The sequence below is a fragment of the Chamaea fasciata genome, unplaced genomic scaffold (genome assembly GCF_029207755.1).
Source record: "Chamaea fasciata isolate MVZ Bird 193981 ecotype frontalis unplaced genomic scaffold, bChaFas1.0.hap1 SCAF_26, whole genome shotgun sequence".
Taxonomy (NCBI): domain Eukaryota; kingdom Metazoa; phylum Chordata; class Aves; order Passeriformes; family Sylviidae; genus Chamaea; species Chamaea fasciata.
The window spans coordinates 6,526,710-6,547,802 of NW_027094111.1; the positions used below are offsets into that span (position 1 = coordinate 6,526,710).

The following is a 21,093-nucleotide window of genomic DNA, read 5'->3' on the forward strand; positions in this document are numbered from 1 at the left end:
CCCATCCCTTGCAGGCTGCCGATGGTGGGCCTGGAGGCACAGCCAGACCAGGGCCGGCTCCCCGACAGTGGGGGAACAGTGGGGCCTGGCCCACCCCTCAGAGCTGTGTTACCTCCTCCTCGGGCTGGAAGTAAAAAAGGGGGCCGGCTTGGGCACACTCAGCTTTATATGGGTATTACCAAAAGCTGCCTTCAGCTCTCTCAGTGGTCAAACCACGTGCCTATAGAAAGAACTGTCCCCTGATAGGTCCCTGTCCTTTCTAAAAGTGCAAGGTCCTGGCAGGGCAGTATTCCATTCCAGAAAACCAAACTGTGTTAACCTATGACAGTTTGGAATGTCACCAGAGAGGGAGACTCCACATCCTCCCTAGCCAGCTGTTCCAGTGCTCTGCCACCCTCCAAAGAAAGTTCTTCCTCATGTTGAGGTGGAAATTCCTGTGTTTCAGTTCAGAGCCATTGCTCCTTTTCCTGTCACTGGGCCCTGCTGGAGAGTTTGGCACCATCCTGACACCTGCCCTGGAGATACTGATATGTACTGCTGAGATCTCTCCCCTCTCAGTCTCCTCTTCTAGAGAAGACCATGTCCCAGCTGTGTGGGAAGTGTGCTGTCAGGCTAGGGAGGCCGTGTTAGTGGAGCTGCTTGTGGTGGTCCCTGGCCTTTTGTCCGTCAGGGAAGGGTCTCTTGTCCTGGCTGGGACAGCTCCTCGGTGCTGAACCACCTCAGGCTGCCTCTCCAGCAGTTTGGGGCTGCTGACAAACACTCAACTCAGTCCTCTTGGGAACTCTGATTTTAACCTCTTGGAAACTGATTTTAGCCTCTGAACAGTTTGCCATGTGAGATAACCCAAAGCTCCAAAGGCAGCTAGGGGTGGGTGGAAGCTGGGTCATATTTCATTCAGAGCAGGTACCAGCTCTGAACTCCAAGGCTTTTTAGCATTCTGCTTACAGTCCTCTCTTCCAGCGTCCTCCTCATGGATTCCAGGTTCATACGAAGTTAGAGGCTGTGGACAGACGAAATCCCATCTTGATAAGAGTGGCAACAATTGTTGACAAAGACAACCATCGCGTCAAGGTATGACCTTGTTCCCTAGTGCAGAGCCTGTGCTGAGAACCCCGGGATGGGCAGTGCAGGGAAAACACCCCTTGGGAATGAGAAGCAGCAAACAACAGCCTGGCAGCTGCTGTGGCCTCCGGGCCTGCCCAACTGGAAATGGTTCCTGTTGCTTTGTTTTGCTGAAATCTGATGGAATTGGCCTGGTGTTAGTTACTGTTCTAATGTTACTGTTTTGAACTAACACTTGACAGTGTGATGTTCCATCTCTTGGCATTTTCTGTGCGATGTCTCTGACTGATGGCAGCATGAGTGTTCTGGGGAAGCTCCCTGACTGGGTTTGTTTCCTACCAGGAAAGGAAAACCCAAAGCAATTCAAACCCTGCTACATTTAGGAAGCAGTATTATTCTCCATAAATGCCACATAAATGCATTTTAACCTAGTCTTTTCGTGAAAATATATTGCCCAAATAATCAGTTCTGCTTTGGCTTCTGAGGAACTAAGTATGAGCCAGCTCAAGTGGAGGCTGCACTGATGGAGACTGCATGGCCGTAGGTCTCCTTCCCGAAGGATGATTACATGGGCAGGAGTGGAGTTCACTCCCCATTATCTGATTCTGAGTCTCATTGCTGTGAACAAACACCAATAGTGGCATGATACTCAATTTGTACATTGAAGCTTTGCTGCATGAACAACCAAGTAGCCTTTAAACTCCAGTGATCCTCAGTCTCTAGTAACCTGACCTGGATCTGAGCTACTACCAGTCTCTTCATCCAGCAGAAAATTGCATCTTGTTCACTGCAAAACCCACCAAACTTGTTGGCTTTTATAGTGTTTTGGGATCCACAGAAAACAAAGCAGATAATCGTTTGTGTTTGCATAGCTTTGGACTTTGTGTGTTAGAGCACCCCACAGTCTGTGGGGTGACAGACTGTGTCACCAGGACCTGGTTATTCTGTGAAACACAGGTGGAGGAAAACAGAGACTGAGCAAGGAGATGATTGTGCCTGACTGAAAAAGATTGATCTGAAAGATTGAATGAATCAGCCCCAAGATGAAACAAAGGGGGAAGTTAGCATAAAAGCTGACTCATGCCCTGAGCTGTGTCTTTCCCTGAGACTTCTGCCTCTTTCAGATACATTTCGATGGCTGGGACCATCATTATGATTTCTGGGTGGATGCAGATAGCCCTGACATCCATCCTGTGGGCTGGTGTGACAAAACTGGACACGCTCTGCAAGTCCCTCTAGGTAAATACAGGACTCGCTGTTGTTACACTGGATAATTTCCTAAGTGCAGTCTGCTCTTCACGTGCAAATCTGTTTATCTTCCTTTTTTTACTCCTCTCAGGTGCTGAAGATCCAGAGGGAGCAGTGGGACAGGCGTGTCCTACTCCAGGCTGCCAGGGGATTGGGCACATCCGGGGCCCCCGATACGGAACACATTACACGTATGTGGATGAGTGCTGTTAATAACTTGAACAACAGCAACAACAATAATAATAAATTAATAATAATAATAGTAATAGTAATAGTAATAATAATAATAATAATAATAATGATACAGCTCCAAGCAACTGCACTGCACTGAAATGATCTCAGGGTGGTTATTCTGGAGATAGCGATAACTGCAGTCGCAGCTCCCTCTTGTGTCTAAGCAGGCTGTTTGACTATAAATTCTGTTTATACCACGCTGCAATGCAAACAGATTCATTCACTCCAGTTTCATCACTCCAGCAGTACTGAAAGAGTTATATTTGTGAAATAATATACCCAAGAACAATGTACGAGGAGACAGTTAAAGAGGAGAGGGCATGGGTAGGGTGTTCGAGTGTAAGTGAGGAGAGGTTGCTCATGTTTTGTGCTCTGCCTTTTGATTTCTTGTGTGCTCTTGCAAGAGGAAGCTTTTTCTCAAGCAAAATATTTTAAGAGCAAGAAAACAATCTCAGGTGGGAGATCAGAAGACCTGGTAGTTTATAATGTAGTAAAGGGCTTTGAATTTTTCAGATTGAAAGTTGCAGAACTCTGTTGATTCATGCAATGTTGTTCCGATAAGCAGGTTACAGAGGATGAGCTCTTCTTGTCCTCTGCAGTGGCTCTTTAACAACATGACTTTGGTTTTTAATTCTGCCATATAGTCCCCTGCTTTCTGACACCTACAGCTGGGTAAGAGCACCTGCTGAGAATGTGTGGTCCTTTTTTTTCTCGGTTTGTGATGGATTTCTCTGCCTGAGGTAGGGGACTGTATGACTGTATAGCTTTCATTGCCCTCTCGCTTTTTGGTTTCTCTATCACAGCTTAGTTGGCTGCCCGTATTCTGATGTGAACCTCAGCAGAGAAAACCTGTTACAGGACCGGCTGAGTGGGGAGAGACCTTCCCCTGGGAACAGTGTGCAGAAAGCCAGGAGGGTGGAGACCCCTGGCCCGTTGCTGGGAGGAGGGGAGTCTTCTCAGGGTGACTCTTCACAATCCAGGTGAGCTGGATTTTACTCTTGGCCAGGTACTGGGGAGCAAAACCATTTACAAAGATGAAAACCACCAGAATTGGCAGCAACACAGCAGAACATTTAGTTCATCTGTCTGTAATATTGACCTGTGCCCCAGACACTCTTAACACGGAGCAGTGCACTTTTATACCCTCGTATGCCTTAATAGGTTTCTTGATTCCTTAATCCTGGTGCTCTGGTCGCATTCCAACAAAGGAAATTGCATTCTGTCTCCATACATTTTTCCTTGCTGTTTCAATCTGAAATATGTTCTTTTCTTTTTTTTTCCTATCCTAAAACTGTCAAGCCAAGGTTATTTTGCACTATTAAGCTGCAACTGTGATCCACCCCGGGTCTGCAAAGCACTGTGTGTGTATCAGTTAGCAGCAAACCAGCTGAGTGCTCTCAGATACTTTGTTTTCTTACAAGAGAATCTTGCAGTTGAGCAGCTTTGAAGGAAACTGTGCCTTAGTTCTTGGAGTGCAGGAGTTGGTTAAATGTGTTACGAGAGAGACTAGGATAGGAAGGATTTTTTTAAAAATCATTTTTAGTCTTCACAGATCCAGTCTCACTCAGAAACTCCAGCAATACTTTAGTTTTTTGTTGTATGTGAAGGCTTATCTATATTTTAAAGTTCATCTATTTGTTTAGATTTATAACATTTTCAAGATCTGTTTGTCCAGAAAAAAAGGAATTAATGCTTCTTTCCTCTCTCTCTGGCCTTCATGGCCAAATTACTTTCTCCCCTGCCACAACTGTGCAGGCATCTTCATTCCCTAATTTCCACACCAAAACTGATTGCATTTCAATGGCACTGTTACCATAAAGCTCTCTCAGGATATTTTGAATTCTCACAGAATAAATGGCATTTTAGAATTGTAATATATTTCTTTTCTTCTAAGTATTTCATTTCCTGGTAGTGGGAGGTCTGAATTCAGCCTATAAATCTGGTATCACCCTGTTGCTTTTCCTCCCTTGGCCAACTCTGTCGCTCAGTTAATGCATCAAACTTTGTCCTGGAAACTCTTAAATGTTATCCAGAGGTATCAAGATTCAGAAATCTTAAATCTCTTGCTTTCACCATAACACAGTGGTTTCCTGTAGCTGCTGGGATCAGAGCCTGAGTCCACAGAGGCTGATTTATTTCACATAAACTCTCTCAATCCTTGCAGAAGAGGAGCGAAGCACTTTGTACTCATGGAGGGGCGAGGAAAGTTCTGCCACAAGGTGGTGGTTGTTGCTCTCACTTGCCAGGAGCAGCCAGCTTTACTCTCCTGTGGGGAAAGGGAACAGAGCTACTGTCAGCTACTGTCATTAATCTGTCTTTCCAGAAAATCTGCACCAGACAGCGAAAATTGGTGTCAAAGCAGCATCCACACTCCATCAGAGCAGTCGGAAAACAGTCAGGAGAGAGGCTGGGGAGAGGAGGATTCCTCTGCAGACATCAAAACCACACCAAAAATGTAAAGAAGAGTTTTGTGGTTTATTTTCATGCATTAACAGTTGTGTTTCTTGATGCTGCTGCTGCATCTGAAATAAAGGTGTAAATAACAAACAGCCCTATTTGATTAGAGTTTTGCAGCAGAGTGTTTTAGAATGACATGGTACATTTCCTCCTGTTGTTTTGGGCCCTCTCTTTTCTGCAGTATACTCAGATCTGAGTTCTGGCCATGAATTTAATAGAAGGGCCCTTAGCTCAGAGAGAGGTCAGGGATGGAGCTATTGCTTATTTTAAGTGGAAAGAGCTTTTTGTTTCTATAAATCCCATTAATCTTTGTATAGAGAAGAAATTACATCCATTTCTGTATCTTCTGAAATGTTTTGTAATTGTTGCTTTCAGGCTTGGGTGCTCACATGCCTATATCAAGTTTCAGCTGGTGAAACAGGAAAGGAATGGGAAAGGTTGGTTAAATTTTATTTCTTCTTTCTTTGTGTGCGTCCATCTCTGTAATATCTCCACAGTCATGAGGAGCATTCAGAACTTCACAGCTGTTTTTGTTTTTGATTCCACAGTCAAGAGAAAGCACATGCTGGAGATGATGGCAATGGTAGTTTTTCTTCCTTTAAAATGAGGAGAAAGGGTAAAATTACTTAGAAGTGAAAGGTGTAATACTTTGTAGAGTGGAGCCTTGTATTTATTAACTGAGAAGACAAGTTTGTGCTGGTTTTTGTGCCACTGCAAACTCCTCTGTAGTGACAAGGGGTTCCCAAACAGTCTGTGACCTGTGTCAGGCTGTGACAGAGGCAACACAGGGCTCAAGGGAGACTTGCTCCAAACTTAGCAGATAGTTTAGGTTACATCAACCCCTTTTTTTAGACCCTTATGGGTATTCAGAAACATATTCTGGATCATTGAAGGACTTTTTAAAGGTTCTCTTAAGGATTAAAAAGAAAATGGAAAAACTGTGGTTTTTTTCCTGGTACATGACAGGTTAAGTTTTCAGAGCAGCTTTCTGCTATCACTTTAGCAAACCATATGCTTAACTTTCAGATTTACTATAAAAAGCCCTTTCAGAGAACGGAGCTGACCAGGCTTTTAGGAGGATTTAACATGGTAATAAGTCTCCAATCAAAAATAGCTAAGCAGGCACAAACTGGGACAGGTGCCTGGATTTTTTTTTTTTAATACTCATTCTTACCTAATGCTGAGTTCTGCAGTCAGAGCTGAGGGATCTGCCAGCTCCAAGCGGCGGTTGCAGCTGGCAGGGAAAGCTGCCCACTCTCCCGTCACATTCACCATCCATGGAGTGATAGAAATCAGAGGAGGAAAATGCAATCATCCCCCGACCTGTAATTTCACAATTACCTAGAGCTTTCTTCCCAGCTGCAGTTAAACTATGAGATCACTGCTGCTTCGTCAGAGAGAAAGTCACTTGTCTAGGTCATGGTTTGGGTGCTTAGCCCAAGGATTTGGGCTTAGTGGAGAAAAGGAATTGCTCTGAGATGGAAGCAGTGCCCACCCAGCAGAGATGTGGCAGTGGGGGAAACCTTGGGCACAAGTGGGACCTCCTGGAGCACGAGGTGGGAACGAGACCAGCTGCTGTCTGTCCCCACCACTGCGACAATAGAGAGAGAAGGAGGGGGTGACAGCCCTCTCAGGAGCAAGTCCTGTGCCCTGTCATCACCAGCTCCTGAACTGCGCAGTTCTTACTCAAGTTTTATTTATCCTCCCTTGATTTTGTTATTAGAAATTTGATGTTACTTGATGCTGTCCCATGACTTTTAGGGATGTGGAGATGAGAGGAGCTGAGGGGACCCTGGGGCCAGGGGAGTGACTGTTCACTAGGACAGGCTTTACCTCCAGAGCTGCTTCCCCTTCAGCTGGGAGGGGGCTGGCAAACTCTGGGAATCTGCTTTTTCTTCGTATTTTGGCCATATTTCATATTTTGGAAAGCCTTTGTGCTCTCCACGTGGTGAATGCTCACCCCCCACATCTTACACCCCAGCCCGCTGAGAGCCACTGAGCAGAGGCAGCAGAGCAGCAGACGCAGCAGAGCAGCAGAGCAGCGGCCGCTCCAGGCACACGGAGCCTTCCCGAGGGCTGGGATTCAGTGGGAATGCTGTGGGGATGCAACGGGATGGCGCTGGGCAGCCTGCCGGGCCGGGGGTCGGGGTCAGCCCCCTGTGCTGCTGTAAACCACAAGAGTGCCTCTCAGCCTGTTCCCATCCTCTCTCTGGCTTCCTGTTGTATAACCAGCACGTCCCTGTAGGACCATGACTCTGCACTGCTCCAGTGATCTCATTAGGGAGGGGTGATTCCTTCCTCCTTTTTTTGCCTTGGTTTTCAAAGCTTTCGTCACTTGACACATGAGGAGGGAGTTGATGTCTGGAGGTACCTTGAGCACTCCTGGCCTGGGAGTCTCCTGAGGAGTGAGCCCAGGCCATGCTGGCAGCAGAGCTCTGGCTACAGCTGGGGCTGGAACGGTGCCATCAGTTCCCAGCCGAGGATGCTGTTACCAGAACTCCTCCACCTTGTCGATAAAACGCTGCAAACATCTTCTCTGTTAACAGCATGACATCATTTTCCAGGGAAGAAGCTAATGATAAAGCCTCCAGCCTAGCAATCTTATCTTTTTTTTCCCCTTTCTCCTGCTCAGGAGGGTGGGGAGAACACCCTGAGAGCTCCGTGTGCCACACAGTAGCCGTGCCTGGCTCTGCTCACCCTGTCTTGCTTCACCCTCCAGGCTGTGAGCCTTCCTCCTGCTCTGTTGTAGTTGCTCCTACTTGAAGCCTGGCTCTGACTTGTCTTGTTTCCTTTTCCAGGCCCTGATTTGGATCTCCAGCAGGCCCTCCACCAGTCTATCTTCATGCCTTCTCTGGCTTCTAACCCGACCCACCGCCTGCATCTCTTCTGGGAGCAGCACTGCAGGCTCTTGCCGGAGGTCTCGGGTCTGACAGCCAAACAAGTTGCCAAATGGACTGTGGAGGAGGTGAGTTACCTGTTCCCTGCTCCACTCTGCCGGGCTGCAGGAATGCCAGAGCACTCCTCCTCTGGAGTGCTAATTGGGAGACATCTTTATTTCCTTCCCTCTCCTAGGCAGTGGTCTTCTGTTTGCTGTTGTGCAAAAGTGTGTGCAACAGCTAACTCAGCTGGCAGTTAGACCCAAGATCCTTTATCAGGGAGGGGAAGGACCCCTGTTAACCCTCTGGCATCCACAACTTACTGCCCTCAACAGGATTTCCTCCCTCCCTCTGTTTATTTACCCCTCAGTCTCTCAGTCCTCAGGCCTGAAGCATGATTCTGACAGCAGATTCCCTTTATCTGATCTCCTTCCCCCTCTCCTGTGACTTTGCTGCTGATTCACTTTTTCAGTGCAGAGAATTCCAAACTGCACTGTGCATGCCCACTCCTGCATCGTCTGCCTGCCTGACTCTCTGGGAACAAAACTGCCCACAGCCTGACCTGATTTCTGACTGAGGTAGCTGTGCAGCTGGAGATGTGTCTCTGCAGCTCTTCAGATGTCTCTTGTAATTAGGTGGTGTGTGAAAAAGCCAGTGTTTTTTGTGCTGAGTAGTTGGTTTTTGCCTCAATGCCTTGGGCATAAATAATATTTCTCTCTGCGCTTGGGAAGTGGTGACAATTTGGATCCTGGTGCTTAATTGCAGGGCATTTAATTCCAGAGAAATGTGCTGTAGTGCTGTGCTTGCAAGGATGCACGGAATCTGCAAAGCAGGAAGAAGGTGCTGCTGTTCATGATGCAGAGAGGATCTTCAAAGACTTTTAGAAAGTGCATTTTCCCTAAGTGCCTCTTAACCTCAGATAAATCCAATCTTGACTTTGCTCTTCATGCTGGAGGAGTGGTGGGAGTCTGGTGGGATTGCAGTGATGTGGGAGATGTGAACCACAGCAGCTGACAAAGGGACAGAGAAATTGGTGTTGATGTTTTAAAACCTGGTCCTTTTTTTTTTTGTTGAATTGTTGTGGTTTGGTGGTAGTGTTGGGTTTTGGTTGTGGGGGTTTTTTTTCTTTCTAATAAAAATGTGTTAGAATTAAATTCATACCGAGGGGGAAAAAAAATCTCTGAAAGATTTACTGTTCCTGTCCTTTTGAGAAAGCTTCCAATGATTTGTCCAAAAGGTCTTTTAGCAAATCAATAAAGTCAGAAGCAGATAATCCTCTGACATGATAATCAAAATCTCTTTCTTTTGGATAAAACAAGAGGCTGCTTCATCGAAGTACAGTGTCAGGATCCCAGCCAAATAAAATTTGTCCTTTGCAGTTGACCTTTAAAGCAACTGCTGAGTAAATTTAACTGAGATATTAGTTTGATAAGGGATGAGTGTGAGCAGGGACCACAGATATGGATGCAGGGCACTGGATATAGTGATTCAAACCCAGAATAAACTGAACTCTGCTGCAGCCTGAAACAACTGGGGAAATTTTGGCTGCCAGTAGCAGTGTAAATGGCACATTAAAAAGCTCAGTTGCAGCACCACAATGGACTGGCTGAAGTCATTACAGGTTTTATCTTAAATTTCAGTAAAGTAGGTCTGGTTTTGCAAATTATGTTCATCACAAATTCCCAGAGGAATCCGTTTGGGCTCTCTCTGAGCACTTACAGGATCAGCGTGTGTAGGGCAGCGTGGCCCTAGGCCTGGAAGTTGAAAGCAGCAGGACTTGCTGTGTTTTAGGGAGTCCAAAGTACATTTGGTCTGTTGGCATTTGGGCTCCCAAGATCTTACTGCAGGGCAAACATTTGCCTTTGTGTTGTGCTTTGAACTCTGCTGCACAAAGGAGTCCATTCTGCGGATCTGAAACAGGAGTGATGGGCGTGTAAAATTCTCCTTTGGTTTCAGGCTAAAGAACTGTTTTTATTTTATAAAACCCACATTAAGAAAAAAAACCGTTGCTTTAATTCTCTGCTGGGTGAGAACAGCTGAAATGGCAGAGCAGCAGCAGTATTTAGTAGCCCTCAAGCTAAGAAAGTCGTGGTAACACTGAGCAGTCACTAAGAGTAGTTACTTTAATGCAGCCTTGGTATTTATTGAAGGCTTTCTGTCATGTTTTCAGAGCACAGACTATTGACTCATAGAAAAACATGAAGATGTGCTAGAGTTGCATTGTTCATTAGTTAATCCTGCTTCAAATGCTAATATACGGGGAGGGAACTGTCCTTGTGCCAAGTGTGAGTGGGTTTCTAAATCCCAGTTAGCCCAGCTTCTCTTTGTGGCCTCAGAGGGGGTCGGTCCTGCATTAGCTATTGAAGGGGTGCAGTCTGGGGCTGCTTTGTCACCGCAGGCCATCAATCCTGTGCTGATCTCAATGTGTCTGCCACACATCAGCACCTTCCAGCAGGGTCGTATCAAGTTTCCAGGGTCTTCTCAGGATTATACAAAGCTCTTTTTCAAGCCCTTTCCCTTCACCAATGTGCTTTAGGAGTGTAAGAGTTTCCAGCAGAGAGTTCTGAGCCATGGGGTGGCTACAGCAGGTAGGGCCAACAGACTTTCACCTCCTCATAGAAAAACTCTGATCCCTCTGAGATGTTCCCAACCTGTCCAACACCTGTCCCACCCTCACTTTGAGCCCTGCCCTGAGTCTCAGCCTTCCCAGGGTTCAAGACTTCCCTGCCGCCGTTGTGGGGTTGTTTTGGTTTCCTGTGGTGTTTTGTTCTTTTGCTCCCAAGCCTCCCATTGTCCCTCAACTGCCCCATCTTGGTTTGGGAACCCTCCTCCCCAGCAGTGACAGCCAGGCAGGTCCCTGTGGCTCAGTGGTGCCTGGGGTCTGTCCCGTGCCCTGGGGACCTTCTCTCCCACTTTCTCCTTGTATTTTCCTTCCCTCTCTGTTCTACATTCCTGGTAAATCCCAGGGCTGCTTTTTGTTCAAGAGGCCTCTCCAGTGGGGCAGTGTCCCTGCAAAGGACTTTGGGGCAGATCAAAGGTCTGTCACTCTGCGTCAGTGACAGTAGCCATCAGCAGTTGTGCAGGGAAGGATACAGGAGCAAGGCAAGCCCAGGTCATTCCTTGGAGATGTCTGCCAGCCTCTCAGTGCCACAGACACTAAAGAGCACTCAGCTCCTGCCCCAAGGGTCCAAGTGTCTGTTAAATTATTGAAGGAACCAGACCTGGCAGAAGGATTTTCATTTGTGTTTTAAGTATTAGCAGATGGGGGGACTCGAAAGGAAAGTAGTGTTTTGTTATTTGTTATTGGTTACTAATAGGAGTTTACATTTCTACGGAAGAAGATTTGGAGTCACTGCCCAACAGAGATGTGGATTTTAGGGGTTCCCTTTAAGTTAGAAAGGAAGAGGAGGATGAAGGAGAGGGATGCTCTGCTTTCAGGTTGCATAACAGAAACCACGGGAGTCAGAGCTGCTCCTGCCAGGGCAGAGCAAACCTGGAGGGCACTCTGGGAGCCCTGTTCCTGCCTGCCTGGAACTGGGAGGAAGAATGACTCCAAGTGTAGTGGTAGGATGATCTGGAGGTACAGGGACATGATATAGGAGAGACTTTGACAGTTCCAACTTGAAGGGAGCCTGTATCTGACAGTGACCCCTCCCAGCTGCTTGTTTGTTACAGGGAAGAAATGTCACATCTGCAACAACTCACATGGTTATGCCTCAGGAAGCAGAGATGCTCCTGCAAGGGAGCGTCCAATTAACAGGAGATGTTTGATCTGATTACACCTCAATATACCAATCTCCAGTGAACTAGTGAAGCTGCAGCTGGAGAAGACAATGCACATTAAGTCATCCTCGACTGCACACAGGGCTGCTCGTCACACTCCTTAGTGTTACATAATGGAACCCCAGGGCTTCTTGCATGACTCCAGGGAGATTATTCCAAATGTTAACATTCCAAATGTTAACATATTCCTTGCTTAGAGACATTTTCCCAATGTGAAATGTAAAATTAACTTTTACTTGTTTAATCCTCTTGGTTCCTTGGCTCCTGCCACGCAGCACAGATTAAATGAAACTGAAACTCCTTTACTTCCCAGCTCTTCTACCTTTGCATGTTGGTAAACCAGCAGTGCTCATTCATTTGGTTTATCTTGTCTCTTACAGGCATGTCATCTTAGGAAACTGTCTAAATCCTTTTTTCTTGTTAGATTTACTTTCCATCAGTACTGTAGAGAAAGTGAAGTCATGAGTGAATTTAAAGTAGTCCAAGCCATATACAGCTTTTAATCTGGAAAAATAATGTTGATTCTGTGAAGACCTTGTAGAGGAGTGCAGAAACTGGATTCTTATAGGGAGAGAAATGGTCAAATGGCAATAGGGGCAGTTATTGGTGGTAACCAAAATATGCAGAGGAGCTGCAAGCAACAACACAGCAATGTTTTTCATCTGTATAATTCATTAATGTGAGAGTTTTGAGTATTAAAGTTTTAAAAATTCTTGCATAGAGAATTCTCATACAGAAATAACAGGACTTTTCTTGATGGTGTCTCGTTTTAATTTTCTGTTTCCTTTCTCTCACATGCAATTGCAGGTGGTGAGCTTTATCCAGCGTTTACCTGGCTGCAAAGAACAAGCGTCTGTGTTCAGGGAAGAGGTAAGTGGGGTATGCCCAGACCCTGTGCTGCAGAGAGCTCAGACCTGCTCAGCCTTGTCATTGCAGAGCAGTGGCATTTAGGAGGCAGCCTCAGCATGGAGCTGAGTTCTACCATGGCTAATTGCATCCTGCTGCTTTAAATTTCCCCTGCAGTTCCAATCACGAGCTTATGTTTAACATCCTGTCTTGGATGTGCCATAGGTTTGGCACTGCTCTAAAGATGCCCTGTTGGAATGGTTAGTGAGGATCTCATCTGCTGCCTCTAATGAGGACATGTGCCTGCTTCTCCTGGGGAGCCTGGCAGGTGCAGGGTTTCCCAGGAATTGCTGGCTTCCCCCGTGGGCTGGGGTGAGAGCAGGAGGGGAACCTTTCTTTTCGACAGACAGAGGTTGGGAAGTCTCAGAGCATGTCCTGTGTGAGGTGTGCCCTGTCAATCCTGCCACAGGCTGGGCTCTGGTCCCATTGCTGGTGTGTTCACCATGGCCTCTGGGAGACCTCCACGGGCACAGGGTGTGACTATCCTGGTTTTTGGCACAGCTCTGTAGGTGGATCACAGACAAGGATCTGTTGGGTGCTTCTGCTTCCACTTACATTGCAGGCATCACTTGGAGGTTCTTTAGGAGCCCCTGATGAATTTGCACAAATGCATCTTGCCCTGGACTCATCTCACAGTGTGGGCAGCTCATGGGGTTGGAGTTGTTCTCCTCTGTCCTGCTTAGGTGATTCCCCACCTGCAGAGCACCTGCTGGTGCCAGCCATGGCACCAGCATCAGAAGTACGTGGAGCTCCTGGAGTGAATCCAAAGGAGACCACAGAGATTCTCCAAGGGCTGGAGCCCCTCTGCTCTTGGAGCCAGGCTAGGAGAGCTGGAGATGCTCACCTAGAGAAGAGAAGGCTCCAGGGAGACCGCAGAGCACCTTCCAGTCCCTAAGGGGGCTTCAGGAGAGCTGGAGAACTGTGGCTACCCCATCCTGGAAGTGTCCAAGGCAAGGTTGGAGAGGGTTTGGAGCAACCTGGTCTAGTGGAAAGTGTCCTGCCCATGGCAGGGGGTGGAACAAGATGAGCTTTAAGGTTCCTTCCAAACCATCCCATGGTTCTGTGATTCTGTCCTCAGAGCTCTCTTGTGTGGCTGTAGGAGCTCCAGGGAAGGGCTGGAGTCAGTTCTCCTTTGTGGCAGTGGCTGGAAAGGGCAGATCTGTAATCATTGTCTGCTCCAGAGCTGGCTCCCTTTCAGGGAAAATGAGGCTGCAGTGCATTTTGTGGATTTATGTATCTGTGTTTTGTTTTCCCTTGTTTTAAAAACTCTGCAGACACACAAAATAGGAAGCAAAAGAAATAAAGGCTTGCAAAAAGCACTGTCCACAATGTGACCGTACAGTAGAGTACTTGTGAACTGAATATATTTGGAATAGTGAAATTCGTTCAAATGAACCCATCTTTCACTGTAGCTGAAATGTAAAAGGGATTTCTAGGGAAGGTATATTCAGAGGTGAGATAAATCAACAAATCTCCTAATAAATCCTACCATTCTCCGTGTTTTTTATTTCTCCTGGTCCTGAACACAGTGACTGCTTTCTGGTTCTGAGGGTGCCGTAGCCACAGTCTGTTCTATTCCTTATTTTCTGCAGGCTCAGATGTGTGATTCTCAATGCCAGATTTAGGGGGACTTGTGTTGTTTTTCCAGTTTATGCTCAAACCACATTGTCAATTTGAAATTAAAATCCTTTTAGAAGTTCGGCTCTGGCCAGAATACAGGTGTGAGTGACAGGAGAGCTGAACTCCCCCACACGGTCCAGGATCAGCCTCCAAGTGCTTCATGTCCAGGATAAATAAATCCCTTGCAGATTTCCCTTGGTGGGGGGCTGGAGGAGGATAAGTTACTGCTTACATTAGGAGTGAAGAGAACAAATTGTGCACAGGATTCTAAAACCCATCCAAAAAAGATGGAACAAAGAAATTAATAATAAAGCACAGACTTGCTTCTAGGTCCAGTTCAGGGCAGGACTGTTTAAAATAAGCAAGCGTGAGGCAATGCAGTGAAAATGAAGCACAGGAATAAATAATATTGGATGCAAAACCATTTTGAAATGTAGGACTGTTTTCCAGCAGTTTTCTGCTCCTCTTGACTCTGTTATTTAATTTAAGCAGCACAGTCCCATTTGTTTCAAGCTATTTTTAACACATTCATTGCAGCAGTGTAGACTTGAGACAGCTTGAAAATAAGATTCAAGGACGTGGTGTGGCCATCTATGGACTGGGATCACTGCTGTCATTCCCAGTGGACGAATTAACTTCCCAGTTACTCCCAGTTACTTAAGTGGCAGGTTAAGTCATTTGCTGAGGGTCTCTTGTCTGGTGAGAGGTGGGAAAACGGAATCTCCTGGCTCCCAGCTCTTTGCTTTAATTATATGTTCTGTGAGTTTATTCAGTGTTTGCTCTTTCACTAGGCATTGACATCTGAAAATATTCTAGTTGGGAAGACTACAAAAATAGCAGAATTGTTATTCTGGTTGGGCTGAATGTCCAGTGCTGTGTGCTGCACTGGTGAACGTCAAGTGAGAGGAGGAGATGCCGTCAGTCTCTGTAAATGGACTTTAATGGAATAACTTAGGGAGACACATATTGTTTGTCTGTGTCCATTAATCTTTGGCTTCATCCCTGCAGCATTTGGGGTTTATATTAATTATATCTGTGTTGTCTCTGTGGATGTTCTTGCTCGGGTGAATTTTTAACCTTTTCCAGAAACAGTGTGTCATGATTTCACCCTCTGCTACCTACAGCATCCTGGTTTTTCACATTTTCACATCTAATCAAATGTATCTCCTTGTTGATGGATTAGGAGACTGTGTTCTTCCAGCCATACTGCATCTTGACCATCCCTTGGTCTGTATAGCATATGGACTCATGGCATGGTTTGAATTAGAAAGGCCCTTAAAGCTCATCTCATTCTACCTCTGCGATGGGCAGGGCACCTGGAGCTTCTCCATTTCTAGGGAAAGTGCTGTGAGATGAGGTCTGTGTCCCTTGGAAAGGGGACATCATGGGGTGTAGGCAGGAGTCCCCGAATGACCAGAAGTGGAATCCTGCCTGTCCCTTGGTGGTTAATCCCTATCCTGTTCGTGTTCCAATCTCCAGCAGATAGATGGCGAGGCCTTCCTGCTCCTCAAGCAGAACGACATCGTTAAAATACTCAGCATCAAGCTGGGCCCTGCCCTGAAGATCTACAATGCCATCCTCATGTTCAAGTCTGCAGAAGACAACTGAGAAGAGGCTTTTGGCAGATCCAGGAGGAATTGACAGGGAATAGATCTTCAGCTGTGAGCATTACACAGGTGGATTGGGACTCAGATGTATTTTAAGTAGAATTTAGTAAAAATGGTTTGAGGTTATAAAAATCCTGCCACGGTCTGGAATGGGGCAGCTTCACTTCCAAGAAGAGGATATTATTATATTTTGTAATTGATTTTGGTTTTGATATATCAATCTCTTTTTGAGATGGAGAAGAAACCTCCAGTTCTAAGGGGAATCCAGGGTAGCACTGGCGGAGCTGCAGGAGCAAGAAAAAAGTTTTGAGGAAAACTGGCTTTGTGTCCAGTGGTAGTGCCTGAAAGACTGAGTGATCACCAGTGGAATTAATGTGTTCTGTGTAATAAAAGAGTGAGGAAAGAGATGCACTTCAAAGCAACTCCGTATCCTTCACTGCTGTGACTCAGGAGCTGACCTTTTCAGGACTGATTGTGAAATTCCAGTTTTTCCTACTGGTTCTGGTTGTTGCGATAACCTTGGCAGCTGGGCTGCTTACACTCTAGCAGGAAGAGAGCATGGGCTTCCATCTGGGATGGCTTGCACTGGTTCTGCCAGCAAGCAAAATGTCCTCATTCCTGTCATTTTCTGTAAGAAGGCAGGGGCAGTACAGGTGGGCTTTGGGTAGGCAAAGATCCCATAAGGACATCTGCTGCTGGAGACAGATGTATTTTAGCTGTAATTCTCCCATCAGTGCTTTTGTGCAGCTCCTTCTGGGCCAGGAACATCTTCTGGCAAAATGCCACAATCAGGAACACTTGGGGATTGGTGTGTGTTTGTTCTTGCTCTCTCCACTGTCAGCTAAATGCTAGGAATAGGAGTTGGAAAGCCAGCAGTGGCCAGAGTGTCTGTGTGTAAACAGATTTCTAGAATGAAATTGCTTTTCCCTTGAAACATCCAAACAGATAAATGTGCTTTTGCCTTCTCCCCTTGAGGTGGATTTTGGTGTGTTCTGCCAGAGAGCTGAAGGGCAGGGTAGCAGCTCCTCTGCCTCTGGGAAGGGGCAGGCAGAGCACACAGGGATGTGAGATTGGAGAGGAATCAGGATTTAAACAGCAAAATGGGGGAACACTTACTTTCCGAAAGAGACAGATCTGCTGTGTGGGGGTAAAGGAGTGGAGCTTTGGGCTGTATTGCTGCACGTGCAGCCTGTGATCTACTAGGTGGGAGCATGGGTGGTTCCTGCTCCAGCTGAGCCAGTTTAAGGAGCATGCCCATGGACATCCTGGGTGGGTGTTTCCACACAGGTACTTCCCGAGCTGTCCTCTCCCCATGGAAGCCCTGGCAGACACAGTGAGTCCTGCTGGGCTCCACTCAGTGCTCCCACTTACTGCTGGCAGCACCATCTCGTGGCTCTCCCTCTGGCCACTCTTCCTGATGGCTGTTCGGCTGTTCTAGAACCACCTCAGCTCAGGCAGCCCTTCAGCCCCTCATCCCTAACTGCCAGGCTGAATCCTGCATGTGGGAGCCCTGGGGAGCTCGGAGGGTGTGACCCAGGGCTGCCAAAAGCAGGTTCTGCCCTCAGCCTCTGCTGTGTGGGTGACTCAGAGCACTGCATGGTGGTGTAATCCATCCACAGGCACCTCAAACTCCCTTGGCATCCCTGCCACTAGCATGTCTTCCCAAGAGCTGTCAGGAACCGAGCGAACACACTGTCCGTGACTGTGTGGTGACACAAGGAACGCACTTGTTCCCCCTTCCTGCATCACCCACATCTTTTGTCCAACCCTCCTGCTGCTGAGAAAGTTCTTGTGACTTATCTGAAGCAGAAGGTTCCTTAAAATTTTAAATAGAACCCACGCCACTGAAGCCATTCAGTCTTTGAATAATATTTAGAGCAGTTTCGTTTCTTTTTTTTTTTAATAAAAATTTAAGGAGTTTAAACCTTCACAGAGAAGACACAGATTTGGTGGGATATTTAATAACTGAACCATTAAATATCAGCCAGGCAGCTGCAGGGGAGAAATTTATTGCAGGGTTAAGGACTAGGCAAATGTTAAATCTAGTTTATTAAAATACATTTTTAGTGTGATAACCAGAATATTCACCAAAGAGTCACATTCCTTTATCCTGCTCTGCACATCCAGTGTCAACATTAAGACTTGAATTGTAAGTGACATGTCCTCTCCTCTGACAAGAACTCGCCTTCTGGGCAAAGCAAAATTGTTTCTTGACAACCGGAACAGAGGATCCAGAGCTGGGCTGTTTTATTCCTGACTCTCCACTGACTTGCTAAATAACCCTGAGCCCTTCCTTGCCCCAGCTTCCCGCTCTGTGACACCCAGCCAGGCAGGGGAAATGCAGTTTTACCTTTTTCTTCTTCCAAGCAAGCAGGTCCTGCCAGATTGTCTGTTTCACATCCTTCCTTTGGGAGCCTGAGTTGGGGGAGAGCAGATTGCCTCTAGCAATAAACCAAAATATAATATTAATTCCATTTCTTTCACTATATATAGATGGGCAATGAAGAGAATTGGTTAAACAAGCAATGAGATTCTAGTCAGTGAAATTATTCAAACAGAAGAGAAATCTTGAATCCTTGGGGCTTCCAAGCCAGCTGGATGAAAGAGGAAAATGTGTACTTGGAGGTTGTTCAGTGACAGCCAGCACAGTGCTTTCAGCAGGGGGGAAGGAGGAACCTCTTAGGGATGGAAGAAGGAGGAATGTGCTTCTTGTGCCTTTTTTTGTAATCTGATAATTGTCTTTGCAGAGCAAGCAAGAATGTGCACACATCTATTACCCACTCCTTTCCCAAATATAGCTATATTCCAGTAAAATCCGGCAACTTCACAGGACAAAGACTTCCAGTGTCTTCACTGGACGCATTTAAAACTCCCTGATATTTACAAGATAGGAAAAAATGAAACCAGCTCATCTTTTAGCCCCATACTGTAGGAATTCATCAGTTGCTGGTGCCATTCCACTTGTGTCAGGGAGTGCTGCTTTCCACTGTGTCTCAGTGAGTTGTTCCTGCTGCCTGTCCAAACTCTGCTCCCCCTGTTCCCAGTCCTGCTCCAGGCCTGTGGCATGGCCAGGGCTCTGCAGAGGCCTTTGGTTATCTGATGCCTTGTGTAATTTGAAATGTGCACTTTGAAGCAAAAATCCAAAAGTTGTGGCTCTGTGGGGGGCAAAACTGAAGCTGGTTAATGCCAGCTGGGATTGGGAGGACTTTGAGTCTGCTGGATGTCAGCAGGAACCAGTTATTGGCCCAGCTGAACCCAGGAGTCTTTAAGCAGTACAGATATATTCCTTAGAAGCAACTCAGAGCTGTGACAAGTTCCCATGGGCCAGCAGTGCGGTTGGGAATTTCCAGTTCTCAAAATCTTATTCCTGGCTGTGTTTTTGTTCCCTTATCACTGTTGTTGAAATTCAAAGCAATCAAATTTTTTCTCCTTTTCTCTTTTTCTCCTTGGCTGGGAGTTCTGTTAAATTTTTTTTTGTGCCATCACCAACAATCATCCTCATAATCCAGTAGCAGCAAATTTCAGCTCTGGGTAGTGAATCACATTAAAGTTGGACAGGAGCGTTCAGTGTCGCCGACAGCAAAACTCCACAGCCGAAGGAAAAGCCCAGCGCTCGGCCCAGGGATAAGCCAGTTCAGTTGTACAAGATTTCCTGCCTGCTACTTTTATACCCTGATTAGGGATTTATACCACAGAGAGCTTTTAAGTTTTTGACATCTCCCCCATCATGTGATGAGCCAGCTTATTTTGGAGATGCCTGCTACTTGTACTGGAAGCACATGCAGGGGAATGGAGCAGGGGCTCATCTCAGCCTCAGAAATATCTGCCTGTTTTAAACCAAATACTTGACCTTTTTGACACTTGCTGTGACCTTGCACTCCACCGATGCTTTCCTCTGGAAATGTGAATAAAATTAATATAAGTTCACACCTGGTTTGTTTCTTCTGTGTGTGGGGCTGACCTCAGCGGTGCTCAGGAAGACACGGGGCTGGCTGCCCTGGAGGGCTGGCACTGGGAGGACTTGGTCATCACATTGTTGTCCTTCCCCTAAACCTAAACCTGGCAGTCACAACACAAGGCAGCGTCTTCATTTTTCCCTCTTTTGTCTGTATCTCTCATCTCTGTACTTGAGCACTCCTTGATGTGTTCACAAGACAGCACTGGCTGCTGCAGCTGCACCTGATCGCCAATTCCTCACTCTCCTCTGCTGCTGCCAGGTTCTAATCATAGAATCCTGGGATGATTTGGGATGGAAGGGACCTTAAAGACCATCAGAAATGGAGCAGCTACTGCTGCTCTGGGCAAGCTGTGCTGGGGCCTCCCCATCCTCACAGGGAACAATTCCTTCCCAGTGTCCCATCTATCCCTGCCATCTGGCAGTTTGGGAAGCCATTCCCTGTGTCCTGTCCCTCCAGTCCCTTGCCCAAAGTCCCTCTCTGGTTTTCCCAGAGACCCTGTAGGTCTGGAAGGCTCATGGCTTCCTCTTGAATTCCTTAATCCCTCATGGTTTTCTATCACAAACAATCCCAGAGCCCTTCACCTTCTTAAAGCAGCTTCCAAAGTTGGGTTTTTAACTAAAACTAGCAAGAACTTGTTCTCAGTATGAATCCATGTTAGAACTCTGCGGGTTGGGGTCTGTCTGTTTTCCCTTTCCTTAATGCCCCCTTGAGCTTCTTCACTGTGTGTCCATAACCAGGATAATTACCTTACCTGTTTCTGCTCCAATCATAATTAGCTGATAAATTGCAAACCATTCTCGAATGTGCCCCAAAATGAGGCATTGAACTTTTCGTCCTGCTCCTCCCCAGGGGTGTTTGGAGCTGCACCTGCGGCAGGTCATCCATCCAAGGGCAGAGGGGCCAGGGCCACATCAGCAGCTGAGGTTTGCAAACCTTCTGAAACTAAAAATATTGGGGAGTTGGCTCCCAGCCATAATTTCTAAACTATCCCATCTTTGGGGTAAACATTCGCTCTCATTGGTTTTTCCCTTCCAACGTTTTTACTTCTATTTAAACTGTGGCATGTTTTCTTTTGTTACTGTGATTGGATTCCCAGTCTGGGGAGCTGGGCTGCTTGGGGCAGGCTCAGGAACATCAAATGCTGGTCTGTACTCCTTGTTAGTTCCCTTGGGGCTGTGCTGGGTTGTGTGTCAGTGTCCTTGCCCTTTGGAGATCTGAGTTTCTCCACAACAGCAATTTTTTTTTTTTCCCCACGATTTTGATGGAGAAGTTTGAGCAGAGCAAGGAGCATCAATCACCCAAATGGCTGATTGCATTTGCAGATTATTTTGCTCAGGCAAA

The 21,093-nt window shown here is 46.5% G+C and overlaps 1 protein-coding gene across 1 annotated transcript in view; it reads left to right on the forward strand.

Moving 5' to 3' along the window:
- LOC136301407 (lethal(3)malignant brain tumor-like protein 3) overlaps nt 1-19,720 on the forward strand; it is a 42,618-nt gene extending 22,898 nt beyond the window's left edge. Inside the window, exons 12-20 of the mRNA XM_066204401.1 lie at nt 961-1,071; nt 2,187-2,301; nt 2,402-2,501; nt 3,348-3,524; nt 4,868-4,999; nt 5,377-5,438; nt 7,800-7,966; nt 12,468-12,530; nt 15,666-19,720. Coding sequence (XP_066060498.1) covers nt 961-1,071; nt 2,187-2,301; nt 2,402-2,501; nt 3,348-3,524; nt 4,868-4,999; nt 5,377-5,438; nt 7,800-7,966; nt 12,468-12,530; nt 15,666-15,794 — 1,056 coding nt within the window. The 3' untranslated portion in view covers nt 15,795-19,720. The remainder of the gene's footprint in view (nt 1-960; nt 1,072-2,186; nt 2,302-2,401; nt 2,502-3,347; nt 3,525-4,867; nt 5,000-5,376; nt 5,439-7,799; nt 7,967-12,467; nt 12,531-15,665) is intronic.
- Nucleotides 19,721-21,093: the final 1,373 nt, after the last annotated feature.